The sequence below is a fragment of the Scaptodrosophila lebanonensis genome, unplaced genomic scaffold, assembly GCF_003285725.1.
Source record: "Scaptodrosophila lebanonensis strain 11010-0011.00,11010-0021.00 unplaced genomic scaffold, SlebRS2 tig00000061-arrow-pilon, whole genome shotgun sequence".
Taxonomy (NCBI): domain Eukaryota; kingdom Metazoa; phylum Arthropoda; class Insecta; order Diptera; family Drosophilidae; genus Scaptodrosophila; species Scaptodrosophila lebanonensis.
Window position 1 is genome coordinate 8527569 of NW_022060554.1, and position 22826 is coordinate 8550394.

Sequence of the window (22826 nt, forward strand, 5' to 3'; positions counted from 1 at the left end):
TACCTTCATATCTAATGTTTATAAATCCAATGGGAAGGGGTGGTGGTAACCAAGAGCTATACAAACTTCTTCTTTGCTTTGGTATTATACTTTATATTATACATCTACCATCTTCCATGAGAAACAAAAAGTGCATTTTTGTAACAGTATATAACCCACTGAATCAAAACAAAACAAGAAATGTCCAACCCTCTCCCCTTTAACCTATGTACTTATCATTTAGTAAATTTATCCGATTCTGATAGTACATATGTATGTTTTTTTTTAATAAAATAAATATTATTTTCATTCCCTAAGTTTATTTTTAAACCAAAAAGGCTTTCTAATAGCTAAACTTAGGCAACAACAAATTGCTGTCGAAATTAATTAAACCGACATTCAAGGGACCGTCGAAATTTAGTTGTTATAACAGATAATCGATATTAGCCACATTCAAAAACACATTTTTTCATATTATTTTTATAAGCAATCATAACAAAATTAATTAAAAATTGTATTAAAAGCGAAGTTCTTCAATTACGATAGTAGGATGCAAATTACTAGAAAAAGGCGGTTTTTTATACTCTGTACCTAAAAAAATGACATCATCAATTTTTTTTAATTTTTCTATTAATTGCTATTACACATTAAGCAAATTTCACAATAACATACTTAGGAACAAAGTACATACAATATATGTAACTAAAATAAAAAAAAAAAAAAAAACAATGAAGGTTACAAACAAAATTTTGTCTCCAAATACAAGTATTCGTACGTTTTTTTACGTTTCATTTATTGGTTTTGGTTGTTGTTCTCGATAGCAAAGATATTTTATTAGCAACTATGGTGACTGTAAGCAATATGTCGTCCAATTTATTTTGAACGGTGCAGCATCAAGCCATACTAATAATCCGAATTTCCAACTGATGTGTCGCTATAGGCGATTTCAACCGTAGTAAATTAATGCATTACCTTACTTATATACTGAAGGCAGTCAAATTTTAAATGCGACATCTATGGGTCAAAATTAGATACATTTTCGCCGCAAGAGTAAACAAATGGCTGTTGGTACAAACCGTTAGATGGCGCCAGTGGCACCTTTACACATTTTTTATGACTTACTTAAACATTCACATGTACATAGCAATGGAAGGGGTTGCTGCAAATTAATGCAACGCCCAGAAGGAGGCGTGGCAGACCTCATAAATATGTATATATGAACCGGAATGGCGATGGCCGCCAATTTGTTGGTCTGTGTTGAAAAGTTTTCGGAACGTATCATAATTACTAAGCCTAGGATGCACGAGCCCCCAAGCCCAAAAGATATTTTATTTTTAACTCCATTATTTGAATTGAAAACTTTACAATATTTTGAATGTCATCCCTTTACAGTACAAGCTTTAACAGCTATATATGTATATAAGTTTGTATATGCATTCTTCGGCTCTGCTGCTACAATTTACAACTACAATATTCATATTAGAAGTTCATTTTCTTTCACAATATATTTTTTTCATTTCCAAATAATGAGTAGAATGATGAAAAACTTGATTTTTACATTATAATTGCTTTATTTTCTACTTAAATGTAGTAATTTTTATTAATAGTTTGTAAACAATGAATAAACTAACCGTAATAGATATACATACTATGTACAAGACATATAATTACTTTGTCATAATCTCGTCTTAGAGCTGCAGTCTTTTAATTATTGTATTAGCTATTAGATTGATTGCTATTACTACTTCAGCTTAGGTAATACTTATATTGTATCTTAAATTCAATTTGGATGTTTTCATGTTTTTTTTCCTAACTTACTTACTACTTAAATGTAAAAGAAAATTTCTAAATATCTACTATCTACTACGTGAATGAGTAAAGATTGACAAACAATTCTTATATTGCAACAATCTTTATAACCATTCGGCATTTCTCTATTGTTTGAAATTCCTGATTAATATTGGAAAGTACGTAAGATGAGATAAGGTTTTATCAATTAAGTGTATTAATATTTTGCACCCAACTGTGCTGTTAGCAGTCTACTGGAATGGGTCTTCTTTTTTATATTTATTAAGAAACAATATAAGTGAAGTCCAGTTAATGTTAAGAGTGTTGTTTGTTCCATTAAGGGTGAGAATTGCTTTAGTAACATTATCAAGTTTAATGTATATACTTAGTTGATAATCCATACTTTCTAGCTGAAACTTTAAAGCTGCAAAGCCTTTGGTTTTGTCAAACGGCAATCGACCCCTCCATTTATATAAATTGTCATCACGAAATAGTCTTTCTAATAGACACATATTGGGGTCGATAATTTACAAAGTTAGAACACAATGATGTGGATGTATTTAAGCTATTGTATGTATACTATTTCGACTTGGATCTGCACATACCCTTGATGTGTTGGACTGTAGAAAAATAAACAATTGGCACAAGCAGAAATTAGAGAAAAAACCAAGCCAAAAGACATAATAATAATAGGAAAAAAGGCTAACTCTACCAGGCCGAGTATGGAGCCCCGAATTCGAAGTCAAAGCTCTCTTAATGACAATTGATCATTGGCAAGTGGATAACATTTCATTAGAATACCAAGTGAAGTGCGTATTTTTCTATGCGAACTTACTTACATACATATGTGTGTACATGTGTGTATCTGTGTGTGTGTGTGTGTGTGCGTGTTGGCCTGCACACACTTGAGGTGAAACTATTTCGACCTGTTGAACAGCTTCCAGCTGTCTGTCTACCTGCACCTACAAAAACCAGACGACGGCAATCCAAGCCATTCGAACCTTTATAATTTATTTATTTTTATCTTGAATTACGGTACGGGAGTATTGACCACCAGTGTAAATTTCAAATTTCAGCATATTCACGACGGACAATAGCGTACAAATCAAAATCTCATGTGATTGAAAACTCAAAACTTACCAAAGCGAAAAAAAACCACAACAACTACAATACAACAACAAAACAGCATTGCCATCCAGCCAAAAACAACAACTACCCAAGTATAAAAACAAGAATCAAAATTAGAAAACAACAACAAATACATAGCAATGGTAACAAAAACAACAGCAACAATTGGCGCTTATAATCGCTGGCAAAGGGTCAAAAGCACTGCCAAACAGATATGCGCACAAGAGCTCGGGCCAGAGCTAAAGCCAGAGCCAGACTCAGAGTTAGAGATAGAGCTACGGTGGCCAACACTGTCGATGGCTAACACCGTCGATGATATTGGGTGACGGCAAGAGCCGAGAATAAACGGCTATGGTTGCCGCAGCCGCCGCCGCGGTTGGCTTAGCGACTGATACGCAGCTAAGTAAACGGCTCTGGCCACCGAAAACCAAATCATAGACCATCCAAGTACGCACCATGACCTGCCCAAGCCCACCAGCTCACAAAACTAGTACCGAGCCACTTCACTTTATAAGCATTCTACAACAGCTGGGATGGGGCCAATTAAAAATGGAAGAGTACTATTTCCATGCCCTCTGCCCTAAGCGTCGGTTGTACATAACAGCTATCCGATATATGTATCTCAATTGGAGATACGAGAGAAACAGTATGATACTGTAAGAGTTCAGTTGGATATACGAGAGAAACACTATAATAATACCCGTTTTCGGTAGTTTTGAGCCATTAAATCCACAGAATAAAATTGAATTAAATGTAGGCTGCTTTCAATTTTCAGATCAAGTTTATTAAAGTCCTTCATATACACAGGATTATATTATAAATTGTCCTAACAGTTCATTCAAAATTAAAATAGTTACCACCGTACATATATCAATGGTTATCATGGACAACTAGTACCTAAAATCTCTGTTAAAGAAGTCTAAAATAAAGCAGAAATTTTCATTTTATTTTGCTCAACCATCAAAGTCGTAGACCATTAACAATCAAATACTAAACAATTTGGAGCAAAATTTGTAAAAAAAAAAAAAAAAAAAAAAAAAAAAAAAAAAAAAAAAAAAAAAAAAAGTATAAACAAATCGACAGCTTTATTATAAAGTGACTTCACAAGGTACGTCACATGTAACTATAACAACAAAAGTTCATATCGATAGCTTTACAATTTCAGGAGGCTAAGAGAATGAAACATAGATATTAAAATGGATCAATAATATTGTCAATAACATGAAAAATATACCATACCATTAAATATATATCTACATATCATTAGTTTGGCTGAAAATGATGAAAATACTGCATCTCTCTACAATTAATTTGAAGTTCAGCCCGTATTCTTTTAAGAATAGGTAATTGAGGTAAAATAAATAAATCTTGGGCGCCGAACCGGGTGAGGGAAGTTTTAAAATAGGTATAGCTAGAAAGCAAGAAAAGAAGCCTAAGCCCGAGTGCTTCCCAAAATGTCTATTGACTAGTTCAAATGGGATACTTTAGAGCCGCAGGGTTTCCAACAGCCACACATCTAAGTCACAATCTTCATCTCCTTCTTCTTCTTTTTCTTTGCTTATCACACGCCGTTGACGACGTCAAATGGCGCGAACATGGACAGCGTCTTCTTACAATATATAAATGACTATACTTGTATACTATATGTATATAGTAATTATGTAATTTGCGAGGCTTCAATGAACGACTCGGTCCGAGCCGAAGCCGGAGCCAGAGCCTCAACCCCAATTCTACATCTCTGTGTGTCTTAAAGACGCGAATACCGTCGCCCGTTCGTACCCCAAGATGATATTTGATGTTTTGCATTGTTTCTCTGTGGCGAGAGCTAGAAAATTTTACAAAATGAACGGTCAAAATTGAACTGAGACTGAACGGTTGAAGCGCAGATTTTTCAGTGAGTCTGCATGAAAACAACTAAACAGAAAACCAAACAAGTAAAAAAGCTAAAGTCGGGTGTCCCGACTTTGAAATACTCTGTACATATGTTTACAATAATTATAGAAAATAAAAAAAATTAAGAAAATAAAAAAAAATTGATCGATTTTACCTCTCTCGGTATTCGAACTCACGTAAAGGGCTTATAATTGCACATTTACATAGCAATTGCGTCTGTGTGAGTGTATGTATGCCTATGCGCATATATTCGTGTCTGTGTAAGCATTTTCGCAGTCAACCAAACAGCAACATCAACAACAGCCGCGGGCAGCGCTTGAGCAGCGCTGCAGCAGCAAATATATTTATGGCTATAACTTCTTGGTAAATCGGTCTATCATAGTGAAACTTGGCATACGGACACATAATAACCAACTGGGGGTATTTGCAAAATTTTAGTTCGAAATTCCAAGAATTACGGGAGTTACGATTTGTGGGGAAGAGGGGGGAGGGAGGGAAATTCCAAAATATACATTTTCTGCGTATTCACATAAGGCATCTGGGACTAAAATTTGGTGTTCCTAGGTTTTATAGTCTCCGAGATATAGGCTATTATACGAATGGAAAATCGGGAAAACCCCCATAGGGGGGAAGTGGGGGGGAAAATCAAAAAAATAAAACAAACTCGTATAGAATACACACATAACGCATCTTTGTGCAAAATTTGGTGTCTCTATCTCTTATAGTCTCTGAGATCCAGGTGTTCATACGGACGGACAGACGGACAGACGGACAGACTGACAGACGGACAGACGGACAGACGGACAGACAGACAGACAGGGCTAGATCGACTCGTCTCGTCATGCTGATCAAGAATATATATACTTTGTGGGGTCTGCCACGCCTCCTTCTGCCTGTTACATTTTTCAGCTCCCGCAAACCTAATATACTTCTGTACATTTCATGTACAGAGTATAAAAACAAAAAAACCGAAAACTCAGGCAAAACAAAAGCAAACCGGTTTATCTATATCGTTAAATATTCTATTTGATGTTGGTAAATGACAAGATAATCCAAAGTAATCAATCAAAATTATTTTAATTTATTAAGCCACAATAAAGTCGTGCCCAATTCGCAATTGCCACGTTCCAGAGAGGGCCGCCAGCCACAGGCCAGTCTATGCTCGACTCGAAATCTAACTCTGGCTGTGGGCTTGAGTTTGCCTTGGAAGGCCATCACAGAAGCCATTCGACCATGTAACTTCAATTAGGCTACCGAGACGAGTCTTTCAGAAGATCATCCGCCAATTCTACAGTTTGTTCTTTTATACTATACAACTACTCGTAGTATACATATGACATATCCTGAATCTGAATCGTAGCTCCCAACTGTATTCGAACGGTTGTCATTCAAGCAACGGCATTTGGCAAGAGCCCTCTCAATTAAGTTTATTTCTCTGTTAGGTTTTGGTGTCTTTTGCATTCTTTGTTTTGAGCATTAATCGCTATAATTAAAGCTTAGCAAAATGCTTAAGTAATTATAACACCACAGCATCTTCGATAGCATCTCCAACAGCCAGTCAACAACACAACAAACCACAACAACAATTGGGGCAGGGCTGAAACCTAATGATAGGATTCCAACTGGACAGGGGGAGGGGGGCACTGCATTAGCATTTAGGTTGCTGTCCTTATCGAATCTACTGGGCGCAGTTAGTCTGAGGCAATCGCCCCATGTTATTAGTGAAGTCGTATTAAATAATCGAAATGTCATTTAGATTGGTAAGCGCACTCACACACACTAAAAAAGGCGTCCCAGGTATTCACAGACAGTGCGGCAGCATTGCAGAGAGGCAGTTGTGGATCTTGGCTATATATAGAGAGAGAGAGAGAGATAGAGAGAGGGAGAGATGAGACGAAATGCCATATTTGGACCACAATGGACCAACCAATACACATACACACACACACACACACTTACACACACACATATGCATATTTATGCAATCCTAAGTGCGGAATTTAAATAAACTTGTTCAATACCTGAAAACGTCAACGTTTTGTGTCAAATTACTGTCATTCCATTTTGCCCACGAAAAACAAACGAGAATTATAACGCACTTAAATGGACCGACCGAATGCAGAAAAAATAAAATAAATATGTATGTATGTATGTATGTAAGCAAAAAGTGGCAGCCCGACTTTGAAAAGCTGCTCTGCCTGCCTATTGCGTCATTACAGAAACAACATTTGTCCTGCTCCATCCAAAGATTGGCGTTGCTGGGGGACAAAAGCGACGGTTATGAATATACAGAACATTAATAGTTATTGCCTTTTATTTGTGCGTATGTGCTGGCATTATCATTTGCATCGCGCCCTGCTCAAGCATCCTGCAACATTTTCAATTTTCAAAAGCCTCGTCGCTCAACAGGATGTTGCAATGGCTTTCGATATCAGCGCCTCCTCCACAATACAATGCCGTCGCCAAAACGCTTGCGGCCCTTCAGCGAGCTCCGAGCCTGACACAGTTTCCTTCGCTGTTCGACGCTTTCAAGCAACCCTTTCTGCCCATCAAATGCACTGTTGGGCTGGCCATGGCCATGGTCGTACCAGGACTCCTGTGCTCGCTCGCTGTGGATTGCCGCGGGCGCTGAACGCTCGAAGAGCGCCCATGGAGAGCTGCTAATCGCGGCACGGCTTCGTCAAATACTGCAAACATTCCTCATATACTCGTATATGAGCTCTATTGAACGCCATAATGTCGCCGACTTCCTGACTAATGATTGATGGTTGGCTGAGCGCCGGCAGAGTGCCGAACTGGCAGATGTTATTCGGATAGTCTCAGTGCACAGGCCAAGGGTCAAAATGGCGCGCTAATGATATGCATTTTAAATATTGTAACAATTTCTCGTCTGCTGCACTGATAAAAAAAATAAAGCTCTGAAGCCCAGATCGGTTGATTTTTGGATATTTACCAAATTAAGCAAAGTTGCACACTTACAATATATTTTAATTATTTTATTCATTTATTTATTTATTTATTTATTTTTTTGTTCTGCTGCGGAATCCGCTTGCAGTTTTGGCCATAACACGACAGATTGACATGTATTAGATATGAGACCACTGTTACAGAATTTTTTTTAAACTGCAAAAATTTTGGGATTTCTCTTGAGCCAGCCTGGTGCCAACTTAATATTGACATTTTTTTCCAATGATGAATTAAATTATTATAAGAATTAAGTTCCTACATAACATATTTCGGTCATATCTTTATACCTTTAGTGTTCATACAACCCAAACACTTAAAAAAAAAAGTATTTAGTCCCTCAATTATGATCAATTATGACCTAATTGATCGAATTTGAGATGTTTGAGGTAAACTTGAAAAATGTATTTCAAATGTTTTGTTAAGAGGCTTACCATTTCAAACATATTCGCTTCAAAAATCCAAAAATAAGTAATAGTCTGAATATTGCCTGATCTAAAATAATAGAGCTAATTTAACAATGCTTTAATGAGAGTAGAAAAGTTTAATATCTAAAGGCGTAACACAGCTTAGTTCTTAAAATAATACCTGAGGGTTAACAAATCATTCTTTAAATAAATGAATCGAAATTTGAACGACTAAAATGGAAGTATTCGAATTTAGTCGCTCGGTACAGAACTGCCCTAATTTTTTCTCCGTGTGATAACAATTAGATTTTAATAATCATAATCTCAAGCTTGAGGGCAAGAGCACCTGCTGAAACAAACTCTCAGCTCGGAAATCACAACTCTCATCTCGAATGTCGCTTGTCGCCAGGACCAGGATGGCTGTCAACTGCTAACTGTTCTGGGCCTGTGCCGCACAGCAACAGCCGAACGGTCTTTTCTTTGTTGGATCAACATCGACGACGCGTCGACGCTCGAGCACTCACCCGAATCTATTGCTCGTTGGCGTTGCCGGGGCGTGCAGGGGTTTCAAATTCAGATTCGTCTCTGCCACTGCCACGGTTGCCGCTGCCACTGCCACGGTTGCCGCTGCCGCTACTTCTGCTTTGGCCCTGTCGGCACGCGGCCCGGCCAGTTCTCATTTCGCATTCGTCTTTCACGGACTGATGTCGTCGGGCAAGTTGTACGGCAAGTTTGGGCGCGCTATTCGCCAAGAATAAAAGCTATTTACGTAGATTATGGATTATGGAGTACACATGTGCGATATGACCGCCAAGAGTAATGCCACGCATATGTAAATCAGAATTAATTAATAATTGCCGATACATACGAGAACAGAGAGTGACAAGAGATGTTTGTGTTAGTTGCTGTGCCGAATACGAGTAGAGTGCATCGTTTATTTCTAAAATAAAATGCACCCATTTGCCTTTAATCAGCGTGTTTGAAAACTTCCGTGCGTATAATGTGATAACATGACACTAGCCTATGTGGATATGCCTGCGGTTATAGAAGCTCAGGTAAATACGATCTGTACGAATGAGAATACCGAACCAAAGCCAAGATGGCGCATCTGCCACGAGCTTGTGTGAGCGATGGAGTCTTCCATCAATGTATAGTTTGTCCAAACAAGATTTTTTTTCCCCCGCTAAACTATCGCTGAGGTGCCGTCGGGAAAACGCAATCTCGAATACTGAAAAACGTGTGTGTGGCTTATATTTTTTAACCGACATAAAATATTTTTTAATATAAATATTTTACAACCGGCTACTAACAACAAGTGTGAGAAAGAAATGCAAAATAAATATAATGCAAAGATTCTGATAGATGGGTGTATATCTTATTTATTTTGCAGAATATTTCAAGTGCGTTAGTTGATCCAAATTTAATTTTGGTAGCTAAAATTAAAAATTTAATCCGTAGATCTAAACAAACATAGGTCTACAATAAAAAATTGAAATCGTCATTTTCCTTATTTCATAACAATATCGGCATAAATTGATTTCCAATTTTGATAGGTAATAATTTAAACTAGAAACAGAACTATTTTATCGAAATGATGGAAATCATTTTTAGCTTAAAATAAAAATAAACAAATAATAAAATAATAAGTATATATCCTAAGGAATCTCACGGAAAAAGAAGGAATTCATGAAATCAACATCACACAAGAATTCTACCTGAAACTTGGTTGCCTAAAGCCAAAGTTAAGCTTGTAATTAAGTATTAATTTAATAAATAACCAGTTTATTAAATTAATATAAGAATAGTAAAAAACGGACTTACCTGAAAATAACTTAAGAATGCTTGTTAAGCCCGAGTTTTTCGTGCAGAACCTGTATAAAGGGACGGACTTTTGTTTTTTAAATATATCTAACCTTCAAATAAATGTATCTTATGTCGACTATATCGATAACCCACCACAAATGTACCAGTTTCGTAGTTTTATAAATTATAACTTCAAAGGTTCCAATAAAGAACATTTCTAAAAAACTTACCAGAACTTCATTTATTTGACTAATTTCGTATTTACCCATTGATTCGATTTAATTATTAGTTCAAGTGATCATTTTTGTATCAAATTTTGATCACCAATGCCATTTTAGAAGCTGCTGTGCATTCCCCGAAAGAATATATAGTATATATGTACATATTACTTTTGAATTATCTATATATGTTTACTCGTACCTTTCTATAAATATTTATGTTCCGAAATAACAATGGGAAGTAACTCTAAAATATAACAGAAATGTTTCTTAAACCTGTGCAGTTGAACGAAAAACAGAAATTATAGCCCCAGGAACTGTTTAATGCTTTCGTGTACTATATCACTCCTCTCTCAAAAGAGTATATTTAAATGAAGCACAGAGTGTTGTGTATTCGAATACTTCTATCTTTAAACATACTCGTTTACTGTTTAAAACTTGTTTATCTTCAGAATCTGTATATTTAGATATATTTGGATATGTATATAGACCGTCCTATCATTCTCTCCCTAAGCACCCTAATATTTCAACCATGCAGTAAAAGCATATTTGCTCCTATATATTTAACAATTAGAAAATTAGGAACTATTTTCCTTGTAAGGACACAATTGAGAAAGAGAAATTATAATAAGATGTTGATGTTATGTTTTATAAAAATCAAGAATGATCTGCCCTATCTATACTATATATATATATATATATATATATATATATATATATATATATATATATATATATATATATATATATATATGTCAATGGAACGAACATATGCGTAAATTATAGAAAGATGGCAGCTGAAGTGCTATCCTTAATTGAGTTAAACAATTTATATTGAGGTACAGCTTATCCTGCCTCATAAAGTACAATTATTCAAGTATTTACAAGTGATTTATGTATATGTATCTGTTATCTGTTTGCAGGAGCGCTTAAGTGGTCATGGCAGCTTAGGTCTAACTAGTAGTAGTCCAGCTTATACAACCCATTCCGGCGGACACGCGGGTCGAGGGGGTCCAGCATCAGGTCACAGTGGACACAGTAGTACACATGGGTCGGCAGCTACCATGCATCACCAATCACTGCAGTCCGATTTCCAGCCTCCGTACTTCCCGCCGCCTTTCCACCACTCAACCCAAAGCCCTCCGCAGCAACAGGTAAGTGTGCCAAAGCGGAAGTTTGTCAGAAGCTGATGGCAATTATCATTTCTAATATTATTTAGATATCTGGCTATTTACAGAACCACGGAGCACTCGAGTATTTGGGCACAGATCCCTATGGCCAACCGTTGTCCTCTCTGCACCATGCCCCACTCCATCACTACAATCAGTTGGCGGGCCTTAGGTCGACGCAGGACCAGCTGGGGATCCACAGGACGCATAGAGAAGCTGAGCTGCAAGGACATGTTGTAAGTATACTTTCGCCATGGCCATTTGCGAGCAATTATTGGCAAACAATATTAAAAAGTAAACTACAGCATTTCATGTTGTCTTGTGCTTTCTTAAGCACAAGCTTCTAACATCCCGCCTTATCCTTGCATATTTTCCAACATATTTCATGTATTTTCCGAAACAACAAATATTCATAAGGGAAGCAGCAAACTTCTCATTCCCAAAACAATTGTCGAAGTTATTTCTTTACAAATTCCGCTTAAGTACATTATAAAACACAAAAAAAATGTTTTCAAGTATTTGAAAAATGTTCTTGGGATTTCGTGGAAACATCTTGCAAACAAGGACGAAAAATTCCTCGCTCCGCTTTAACCAAAAGGAAAAGAGTTTATGCACATAATATTAAGCAGCATATTTTGGCTGTACGTCTCAGCTTCCCAGCTGTGTTCCTGCAACCACGACTGTGGCATTTGCTCTCCCTTGCAGGCGTATCCTTGCCAGTATTTGTGCGCAACTGTGGGACTGAGACTGGGACTGGGTTGAGTGCATATGTGTATGAGCCACTAGAGCTGATTTGGCAAAGCTCTGGGATTGGCTCATTTAGCTTTCGTTTGCTTCAACCCTTGGGTTTCGCCAAGGCAATAATGTGCCCGGAAGTAGAGTGCGCCAAAAATTGTTGCAATATTTGTAGCGCAATGAACTGGAAGTGTGTTCAGTGAAGTCGATTTGAATATTTCGTACTCGGTGAAGCTATAATAATCAGACTATTAGCGGCGGATAATGCGAATTCCTCAATCGTTTTGTCACTTGTTTATCCGAAAAACAAGAAATGATAAAAATAAATCGTGAGTTACATTTGTTCAGTTACCTTCTGTGTAATGACCATTTTACGAAATATTTCTCCGTTTTTTTTGGAATTCATCAATTAATGTCTCCTTTATTTTTCACAAAATGGAATCGCTTCAAAAACTACTTATCTGAAATTCTTAAAACTAAACTAAATTTTTAGAATTCATCAATTTATGTCTACTTTATTTTTCACAAAATGGAATCGCATCAAAAACTACTTATCTGAAATTCTCAAATTTAAACTAAAAATGGATGTCAAATGCTTTTGGAACACACGATTCGTTTTTGCTGACAACTTTAGTCCCAAGTGGTTTTGCAAACAATTCATTGACAACCAATTGAAGAATAATTTAATGAGGTCATCAGAAATCATTTAAATACCAATTTTAGAGTTAAATTTAAATTCCATTGCCTGAAAACGGAAACGGGGCCGAACTGAAACAGCCCTCGCAAATACAAATTTCACTTACTTGTAAGATCAAAATTATCTAAAAATATTATAGCTATTTTCTCCGATTTTTCTCTGAAGTTTACACGATTTTTATTCCGAAATTGAAGTCCAGTTAATTGTATAACCTATCATAAAATTTCACACACAACCCTCTATATATATATATAATGTTCATCTATAGTAAGCTTGAAGGTTTAATTATGAAGACACGCATATCTAAGAATTCGATTAATCTGTTCTAGACCCAGTTGTCCCATGGGTTTCCATATACGGACAGGAGAAGCGACTACGGCAGTGCAATAACGGCTGGAGCTGCGCACGGCGGCAGGCTTGGTCATGAGCATGAGTCCTTGGCTCTACATCAGGCTCTACAGAATGCAGTTGATGACGGTCAAGCTCCTGCGTTAGATGACAATGTGGCGTTCATGTCGGACTTGCCACTCATAAAGAGTAAGTTTATCCATTCAATCAACAAACTTAAAGGAATTCGTTAGTGCCCACAACTCAGCAATGGGGCAGCATACCAACGTATATACTTGTATAATCAGTACAAAGTATAAATGTACCTATGTATTGCATTTTATTGTCCTTATTGCCAAGTATGTATGTATGGCACATTCAGCGCAAACTGCAGTAATGTCATGAAGGAAATTAGTGTGTTAAAGGCGGTGCCAGAAATACGCCCGAATAACAATGCACAAACAACCCCCCGACGACAAGCGAAAAACTTAGAAGCGGGCATTGTGAAACAGAAGCTGGCTCCTCTAATTGGCAGGATTAGGGTAAAATGATCCTTGTGCAGTGTGTTCACACTTTAACATTGCCGAACAACAACAGTGGCATAATAAGAAATATATTTTCCTAACAATGAATTCTCTTGGCTGTGATTCTAAGTGTGCGCAAAATTTTATAATTTGTTCGCAGGCATGAAAAGTGGGAAGGACGTTGGGAACATTGGCTCAGGTTCGCCGAGCGAAGTGTTTTGTGCCGTTCCTGGTCGCCTCAGCTTACTCTCTAGCACGTCGAAATATAAGGTGACGATTGCGGAAGTGCAACGCCGATTGTCGCCGCCCGAATGCCTCAATGCGTCGCTACTGGGTGGAGTGCTCAGAAGGTATGTCTCATTAGTGCAGATGATGCCAATAGCAGCTCCAATACTATTGTCACAGCTTTTACTAACATATTCCGTCCTAATATCTAGAGCTAAAAGCAAGAATGGCGGACGCCTATTGAGGGAGAAGCTCGAAAAAATCGGACTAAACCTGCCGGCCGGGCGGCGGAAGGCAGCCAACGTAACGCTGCTCACATCCCTGGTAGAAGGAGAGGCTACTCACTTGGCAAAAGATTTTCACTTTGTCTGCGAAACGGAGTTTCCGGCAAGGCAACTGGCCGAGTATATTGTGCGTCATCAGACGGAACCGCAAGATTCTTATAGGCGGAAAGAGCTTATTCTTCATTCACAACAGGTGCGACCGCATATAGCCACAGACTTTTTTTAAATTGTAATTTCTAATTATGCATCGTTATTCTGTGCTTTGTGTCTTCCAATATGCAGATCACAAAAGAACTTATGCAAATATTAAGCCAAGACAGAACCACGCATTTCGGTACAAGATCGCAGCATCTGTTGGAACCGTCTATGCAGCGCCACTTGACCCATTTTTCGTTGATAACTCACGGATTTGGGTCACCCGCAATAATGGCCGTTTTGCACGCTTTTCAGGTAAGACTCCAAGTCTTGAAAAGGTTAAAAGCTCAGTTCTTAGTAAGGTTTTTCGTTGCAGACATTTCTTAATGAATCATTAAATTATCTGGAGAAATTGTATCCCTCAAATGGAGGCGGAATGGTATCGTCATCTCTAGATAAAAGCAAAATCGACAACGATAAGAAATGATAGACTATACTATATTGCCACAACAAAAACACGAAAGAAAACAAATTGTATGTACTTTAAGCCAACCCTATCATAAATTAGGTACAACATTAAATAAATAATAAATTATTGTAAATTAATTTATGTAGTTAAGTGTAAATTATTGACAATTTTGTATATCCGTATTTTAAAGGTCAACTCACATACGCTACATACCTATTTTAATTTATTTAAATTAGTAAATTCCCTCGGCATGTTAGTACCAAAAGCGTCAAAGCTGTTTAAAATATTTTCAAGCAAAAATTCACAAATACGTATAAAACGCCCGTTAAAATGCTCCAAGTTTTTATTTTCTAAGTAATTTACTATTAAAACATTTTAAAATATACAAAATAATAAAATGTGTTTTTAAAACTAAAGTGCATTTTTCTTTCAATTCTGTGTTCAAAGCTCTAATCTAAAAAGTTAAAGTCATGTTCCTAAAATATGGTCCCGACACATCGATTATTTTAAATTGGTCGAAATAGTGGTCATATTTAAATAATTTTGAATATGGAGTATGTGATACTAACCAATTTTGAAGTTAAAGGCTCCGAGCTTTCCAACAATGAGTCAAAATCACGATGTTTGGTGCACAGAAACGTTTAAGTTTTTATCGTTCCTGGTCGGAAATAAGGTTCGTAATTTGAACAATTGCCCCATTTTCATTTTAAGCTCTGCAAAAGCTTTTCGTTGATAAAGAAAGTTTGTGGCAAGTTTTTGCTATTCCGTAACAGAGTTTATGAGTGCTGGGTTGCTCGAATTTGTTGTGTGAGCCATAAAATCGAGCATCCCGATCTGTATAGAAAGTAACGAACATAGCTAAATACAAGTATATCGTCTCAGACAGTCGCGAGTTTACTACCACGATGTTTGCCTCGCCTCCATCCAGGCTTATACACCCATTGAAGTTTACCCTTTGCAATCGCATAACCAGTTTTCTATCGAGTGGTGGAGTTAGTGGCTCTAGTGCATTACATGTTTTTTATACTCTACACAAAAAGGTAAATGAGTATATTGGGTTTGAATAATCACCAATTTTTTGGAGACTAAAAGAACTAGACATATTAAATGTTAGTTCATACGAAGAACATGTGTATTTCAGAATTTCGCCCTTATTTATAATGATAAATACTCATTGAAATATAAAAAAAAATCAATAAAAACAATTAAAATTACAATAATTCTTTAGAAAAGTAGAGCTTTTAGAGTGCAACTATTAAAATATTTTAAATTTATATTAAAATATTTTATTCTAACCTTACGAAATCCAGTATACTTCATCTTATCGCATTGACACAAAGATCTAATAAAAGTGGCCAAATAGATGACTAAATTGTTTGTAATTGTTACCAAGGACCCGAAACGAATTGTGCAAAGCATAGTTAGTGGTACAGCGATTTAAACTTAATGGTGCAAAATATCTTGTAAGTTTTTCTTGAGCAGAAAAGAGTTCATTTGACTAACAAGCTCTGAAAACTCGATTTCACCAATAATTAATTTATGAATACAACCAATACATAATAAAATCCTGAGAATATGGTGGCAAAGGTTCGGTTCTACTTCAACCAAGGCCACGTAAAGCAAACAAAGGAAACTGTTTTTGAACAGATTCAATGTCACCTATGTATATATATTGCAATGCCCGCAATGGGCACCAGATATAGATAGAACGACATCAACTTACATTTTGCATCATTTAAATTTAACAGATTCCGAGAGCACCACAATTGAAAGGCATTGAGATCAAACTATAAATTTCCATGGTACTGCACACCTTTATAAGAAAAACAAGATAGAACGCTACAGTCGAGCAAGCCCGACAGTAAAATAGCCTGTACTCTCCACAAAAAAGAAAAATTAAAAAAAAAAATAAATTAAAAAAAAAAATGAATGAATTAATTAATTAATTAAATTAAATTAGAAAACATGTTTATGTCCAGTTTTAACAGCATACATTTACATCACGTACCTATGCGTGTTTATATGCGTGTATGTATGCAGCACAAAGTTGAACCAAAGCAGCAACAACAACAACAGCTGCGGGCAGCGCTGCCGACAGAGCTGCAGGCAGCGCATGAGCAGCGATTTTACTTATGGCTATAACAGAAATTGACCTATCATGATGAAATTTGGCACACGGACACATTAGTACCTACTGGATGTACCTACCAAAATTTATTTCAAAATTCCGAGAATTACGGAAGTTATAAGAAAAAACATGAATTGCGGGGGAGCGAAAAAAAACTCAAACTCGTACTTTCTCGGTCTGAGGAGATTATGGAAACCAAGTTTGGTTATTCTAGCTCTTATACTTTCTGAGATCCTTGCGTTCATACGGACAGACAGACGGTCAGACGGACGGACGGACAAGGCTATATCCACTCGGCTTCTCATCCTGATCAAGAATATATATACTTTGTGGGGTCTGCCACGCCTCCTTCTGTGTGTTACATACATACGCACAAAACTACGCACCCTTTGGGTACAGGCTATAACAAAGTTTTACTTCATGGGCACACATTAGGACACGAGTGTGGGTTAAGGATCATGGAAGATCGTTTATAAAAAGAGTAAACAGTAAAGTACCCTGTGGTGCCCCTGAAGTTACTTTAAAAGATTTTGATAGCACGCTGCTAAAAATTACACACTGTGTTCTGTCAATCAAATAGCTAGATAACCACACAATACTTGTAAATAAATAACACGTTATTGACTGAGTCGAAAGTTTTGCTAAAAATCTGTGTAGACTATATCCGTCTGATTCTTAGCTAAAAACCCATTCATAAAAAACTATGAGAAGTTGAGAAGATTCGTTGGGGTAGAACGGCGTTTCATAAATCCATGTTGAAACGGGGAAATTATGGGTCTGCAAAGATGCTGTACCTGGGTGTTCTTTTGTTTTCCCAGAAGCTTAGGGATAACTGATATCTTAATTCTTTGTTATTTTAGATATCAGATCCTTTTTTGTGAAGACGGCAGATGTAAGATCCTTTCCAGATACCGGAAAAACAGCAACTATGAAGTGACGAGGAGAAAAGCTTATAAAGTGGCTTACATCTGTGTACAAGGGCAGCTTTTACCAAAGGGAGGAGGGCCAAAAAATTAAAATTTTGATTAAATAATGCACGATGCATTTAAAAAATACGCCTACGCCCTTGCCTGTGGGCCTTGGGTCTTGAGCAAAATTAAGTCTGCAACATGTTAAGCAATCGGCACGCAAGAATACAAGTAAGTGAACGAGGTGCGCTAAATTTGTGATGTTCAAAGTGGAACCTGAACTTAACATTTTTATACACTGTACCCAAAGGGTATACTAGTTTAGTGCGAATGTATGTAACACCCAGAAGGAGGCGTGGCAGACCCCTAAAAATATATATTATTGATCATATCGTCCGTCCAAGAGCTAGAGCGCCCATAAGCTCTCGGCAGGTGAAGTTTGTTTTGATACACCCCCCACTCCTCCGCTATTTGTGTTTTTTTTATAACTTTCGTAATTCTTAGACTTTCGAAATTAATTTTGGTAGTTAATGCTTATGTGTCCGTATGTCAAGTTTCGTCATGATAGGTCAATTCGAAAGAAATGCATACATACACGCATATAAACACGCAGAGACACGATTCTGATGTAAATGTATGTTGTTGAAACTGTACATGAACATGTCTCCACTTGTGTATATATATGTATGTTTTGAATAATTTCTATTTAATTTAATTAAATAATTTAATTAATATATTTTTTAAAATTAAAAATTTTTTTTTTTTTTTAATTTTTTCCTTTTTGGTGGGAGGTACAGGGTATTTAAGAGTTGAGCTCGCTCGACTTTAGCATTCCTTTCTTGTTTAGATTGGAAAGTAAACCAAGGCACTCGACGATATGGTCGACGATTTCAAATACGAACGCAAGTGTCAAGCGCAGAATCAAGAGCACCATCAAATATTTGAATGGCTGCTTCCATATCGATACACAAATACATATAAACGAGACCAATCAAACTAACCTAAACTGCAATTAAGTTTCATTACACATCATTAACTTGAAAAAAGAGGTATACCAAGCATCCCATCTAAAAATTGACAGGCAGAAGGAATTAGAAAATTTGAATTATCTAATAATTACCATGAAACATCAGGTAGGCTAAAATCACCAAAAACAATCAAATAGTCTCTATCATTGAGCATAATGGATATGTGTTGGAGAGCAGAAAAATGGCGAAGATAAGTTATATTATCGGAAGCCGGTAGAATAAAGAAACAAGTCGCAAATATTGATGATCGCGCAAATACAAGCTTTACGCATATAACGTCGATTAAAAAAGTGTTTTCAAAAGAGACAATTTCAGACGAAAATTGGAAATATATTAATTGCATATTAATGTAAAATTTATTGTCAGCAAAGAAGTTGTGGAGAGTGTGTTGCAATGGCAAATGTCACGGCTTAAGACATTTCATTCAGCTCGTTCTTCATCTTCAGTCGCTGGATGGCACATCCTACACACAATGGCTCATTTGTACACATTGATATTAAAACGACAAAGCACATTTTGAACGATAATGCAATGATTTCTTAAGACGCACTGAGAACCCTTTGTAAATGAATATAATTACAAATTCATGTGCAATTTGTCTGGAACCTTGTTTTGACAATTCTCCAGGCGCAGACAACACAATACAATATCGGTACTATCAATCCCGCGGATTGATCTTCACGGACATATTTGATCCGCTCCATGTTTTGAAGTCCTTTACAACGCCGAGTGACACTTCCTTAAGTGCTCCATAAAGAAGACATAATTATAATCATGAATAATGGTGAATCCTGTGGCAGACCTATTTCCCTCTGACCACTCTGCCTTCTTATATGTCGATTAATATGTTTTCGGGTGGCAACCCAGTATTTATGTCACAAATCAAAACATGTATTTAGTAGCTGTATGCGTCTGAGTAACTTGCGATTTTCGATGTAGAGGTATTTAAATATATATAAATGTTATTTTGTTAACAGCTTTTCCAGAGCTCTGATGGGTATTACAGACGAACTAATTTAACTTTTATATATGCACAACGCAAAGTTAATGTATTAATTAAGGAATCCGGAACGGCACTACAACAGCCACTGCTTCCTTATGTTCTATTTTGATATCCGTAACTCCAATATGGCATTTCCCAATGAACTTTTTCATCTAAAATAATAATAATATGTATCAATCCTTTTTTTAAAACCACCTAGGTAAATATATCGTACCTGAGAGGTATCTTCCGAATAAACTGGCTTGTAGACATAAAACTGATGATTAGGCATATCCTTCAAAAGTCCTACACGAAAAGAAAATATTATAATTAACATAATTGTAACAAAATAAATTCCATCGAACCTTTCGGAACATTCCCAGGATGCTGGATATTGTTCCATTGTTGATGTAAACGCTGGGTGTATAATTTTATTTTATCGGTATACTCCTGGTGCTCCAAGTGATGTGAGTCCATGGCACCAACATTAATCATGTTGCTGCAAAAAAAAAAACATGTGTTTCTCCTAATAAAATCCTCTTCATATACAACAGTGCGTTCTTTGCAACAATAGGTGCATGCACATACACACACACAGACACACACATTCATATGTATGAAATACATCGTAATACCCATTGGAATGAACTAATTGATAAGTATTAACTTACATGGCAGTGTCCTGCACCAACCGCGAGAGCGCATCCTGGTCGTCCTTTTTTGGTAACGATTGTGAACAGTCATTGTTTAGATCAGAGTTGGTCCTGCGCAAGGCTGGACTTTGGTTTTGCTGGTCATTTGCTAGCAAATGTGTTCGTTCAGTCTCGGTCTGTGCGGTCCTACTAATATCCTCTGTGCAATGCAAGCAGCTACATATGGATACAAGGCAATCCCAAATTGAACGAACATACTCCATGATCGCAAGAAAAACGAGCTAATTGCAACATTGGGCGAGAACAAAACAACAAAACATAGTGTGCCCTTCTTTACAAACTTAAAATATACCGCACGGTTTTTGGTATTTCCGTTGGCGTTGCCGTGCACATATCTAAAAACAGCTGATGTATAATGTTAACAATTGTGTACAACAGTATACGTGTATAATAGACCAAAACATTGGCAATCATGAAAAGTATTAAGTAGACCGGCAACAATAAAATGGCCGTTGTTATTTTAATGTGAGCATCTTATATAAAATTGTTTCAACTCAAGCTTTTTATTAATTAATATGTACTTTTTCAAAGATTCTGGGTGATTTTTGCGCTGTTATCTGTAATCACAGCAATTACACTTGGTTTGCGCCAATGGTTGCAGCGCAGAAAGCAGAAGTTGCATGGCTCATCGGAAAATCAACTATACGTGGGCCTATTTCACCCTTACTGCAATGCGGGTGGTGGAGGAGAGCGTGTTTTATGGTGCGCCGTAAGAACATTGCAGGTTCGTTATAACAACGACTTACAATGCTCTGCAAACCTATAAGCTTAAATTTTCATTCCAGAACAAGTATGATAACATAAAGATTATTATTTATACCGGTGACATTGAATCTTCACCGAAAGCAATTCTGGATAAAGCAAGGAATGTTTTTAATTTTGAGATCAATGACAAAGTCTCGTTTGTATTTCTAAAGCATCGACGTTGGGTGGAGGCAAAAAAATATCCTCACTTCACTTTATTGGGACAAAGCTTGGGCTCGATGATATTAGGATTGGAAGCGCTGTGCAAGTTCCCTCCAGATATTTTCATAGACACTATGGGATATGCCTTTACGTATCCATTGTTTAAGTTTTTGGGTGGCGCAAAGATAGGCTGCTATGTCCATTACCCAATAGTCAGCACCGATATGCTGAGAAGAGTTCAATTTCGTCAAGCTGTTCACAATAATAAGGCTTATGTAGCGCGAAACCCCTTCCTGACGTGGACAAAACTTACGTATTATCGAGTGCTTTCAAAGGTGGGTGAAAAAATTAAATCCCATATTCAATATAATATATTTATTTTTGATTCTAGCTGTATCGCTGGGTAGGGTGTTGCTCCGAAACGATAATGGTAAACTCATCGTGGACTGAAAACCATATTTTAGAACTATGGGAGGTGCCTTTTAAAACCCATCGAGTGTATCCACCATGTGAAGTAAGCCATCTGAAACAGTTGGAGCGCTTAGATGATACCGATGAAATTGTAATTCTGTCTGTGGGACAGTTTCGTCCCGAAAAAGATCATCCGCTGCAATTGCAAGCCTTATACGAGCTGAGAACGTTATTGACGCGTGATGAAGCGCTTTGGAACAAAATACGACTCGTCATTGCGGGTTCTTGTCGACATGAGGAAGATTACGAACGACTAAGAAACATGCAGGACCTTTCAAAACATTTATCGTTGGAAAACTCAATTGAGTTTAAAGTTAATGTACCCTATGATGAGCTACTAAAATTGTACCAAAGAGCAAAAATCGGAATACATACTATGTGGAATGAACACTTCGGTATTGGCATTGTGGAATGCATGGCTGCCGGTCTAATAATGGTAGCGCATAGATCTGGTGGTCCACTACTCGATATAGTTGAAACTTCTGAAGGTAGCCAAAATGGTTTTCTTGCAACAGATGCCGTGGAATATGCGGCATGTATTTTAAATATTATACACAACCCTGTGGAAATAAACACAACCATTAGAAATGCGGCAAAGTAAGCATTAGAAATGCGGTAAGTTGTTTATGTCAGCTATTTACATATTTTCGTCCTTCTTTTTCAGATCTTCCGTGGAGAGGTTTTCAGAAAAGGAGTTTGAAGTTCAATTCTTACGAGCTATTTCGCCATTGTTCCCAAAAGTTCCATAATTTTTTGTATTTATATATACACAAAAATTATTCTATAAGCAAATACAGTTCAATAACTAAATTACATATACACTGCAGTTTTTCTATAAAAAACAAGTAGAGAAGCTAAACTCGGGTATCCCGACATTGAAATACTCTGTACATATGTGTAGAATAATTATGCGTGTATGTGTGTATTTTTGTGTCTGTGTATGTC

At 36.8% G+C, this 22826-nt stretch overlaps 3 protein-coding genes across 8 annotated transcripts in view; 2 read left to right on the forward strand and 1 right to left on the reverse strand.

Annotated features, from left to right (window-relative positions):
• Positions 1-14763, forward strand: part of LOC115624787 (transcription factor AP-2-epsilon) — a 52534-nt gene extending 37771 nt beyond the window's left edge. For 2 of the 6 annotated variants that reach the window (XM_030519628.1, XM_030519625.1), the window contains exons 2-8: positions 11104-11334; positions 11400-11585; positions 13111-13318; positions 13793-13982; positions 14070-14334; positions 14424-14591; positions 14653-14763. In XM_030519628.1, coding sequence (XP_030375488.1) covers positions 11104-11334; positions 11400-11585; positions 13111-13318; positions 13793-13982; positions 14070-14334; positions 14424-14591; positions 14653-14763 — 1359 coding nt within the window. Of the gene's footprint in view, positions 1-9169; positions 9215-11103; positions 11335-11399; positions 11586-13110; positions 13319-13792; positions 13983-14069; positions 14335-14423; positions 14592-14652 lie in introns of those variants that run through there. The other 4 variants (XM_030519630.1, XM_030519626.1, XM_030519627.1 and 1 more) reach the window with 3 other exon arrangements.
• Positions 14764-19653: 4890 nt separating this feature from the next.
• Positions 19654-20754, reverse strand: LOC115624749. Its single transcript, XM_030519577.1, has 4 exons — positions 20463-20754; positions 20157-20290; positions 20027-20097; positions 19654-19964 (listed from the first exon to the last, which is right to left on the reverse strand). The coding sequence occupies exons 1-4, from the start codon at positions 20705-20707 to the stop codon at positions 19866-19868; spliced, it is 549 nt and encodes a 182-aa protein (XP_030375437.1). The 5' UTR covers positions 20708-20754; the 3' UTR covers positions 19654-19865.
• Positions 20755-20838: 84 nt separating this feature from the next.
• Positions 20839-22698, forward strand: LOC115624712 (GDP-Man:Man(3)GlcNAc(2)-PP-Dol alpha-1,2-mannosyltransferase). The gene is made up of 5 exons (XM_030519535.1): positions 20839-20969; positions 21036-21228; positions 21290-21745; positions 21802-22478; positions 22546-22698. The coding sequence occupies exons 1-5, from the start codon at positions 20950-20952 to the stop codon at positions 22628-22630; spliced, it is 1431 nt and encodes a 476-aa protein (XP_030375395.1). The 5' UTR covers positions 20839-20949; the 3' UTR covers positions 22631-22698.
• Positions 22699-22826: the final 128 nt, after the last annotated feature.

Coding starts and splice junctions, on each gene's coding strand:
- LOC115624712 (XM_030519535.1), top strand. CDS start 20,950: ATGGCCGTTGTTATTTTAAT. Junction 21,746..21,801: donor ATTATCGAGTGCTTTCAAAG/GTGGGTGAAAAA, acceptor TTTTGATTCTAG/CTGTATCGCTGGGTAGGGTG. Junction 22,479..22,545: donor ACCATTAGAAATGCGGCAAA/GTAAGCATTAGA, acceptor CTTCTTTTTCAG/ATCTTCCGTGGAGAGGTTTT.
- LOC115624749 (XM_030519577.1), bottom strand. CDS start 20,707: ATGGAGTATGTTCGTTCAATTTGGGATTGCCTTGTATCCATATGTAGC. Junction 20,098..20,156: donor TCCTGGGAATGTTCCGAAAG/GTTCGATGGAAT, acceptor CTTTTCGTGTAG/GACTTTTGAAGGATATGCCT. Junction 19,965..20,026: donor ATTCGGAAGATACCTCTCAG/GTACGATATATT, acceptor TTATTATTTTAG/ATGAAAAAGTTCATTGGGAA.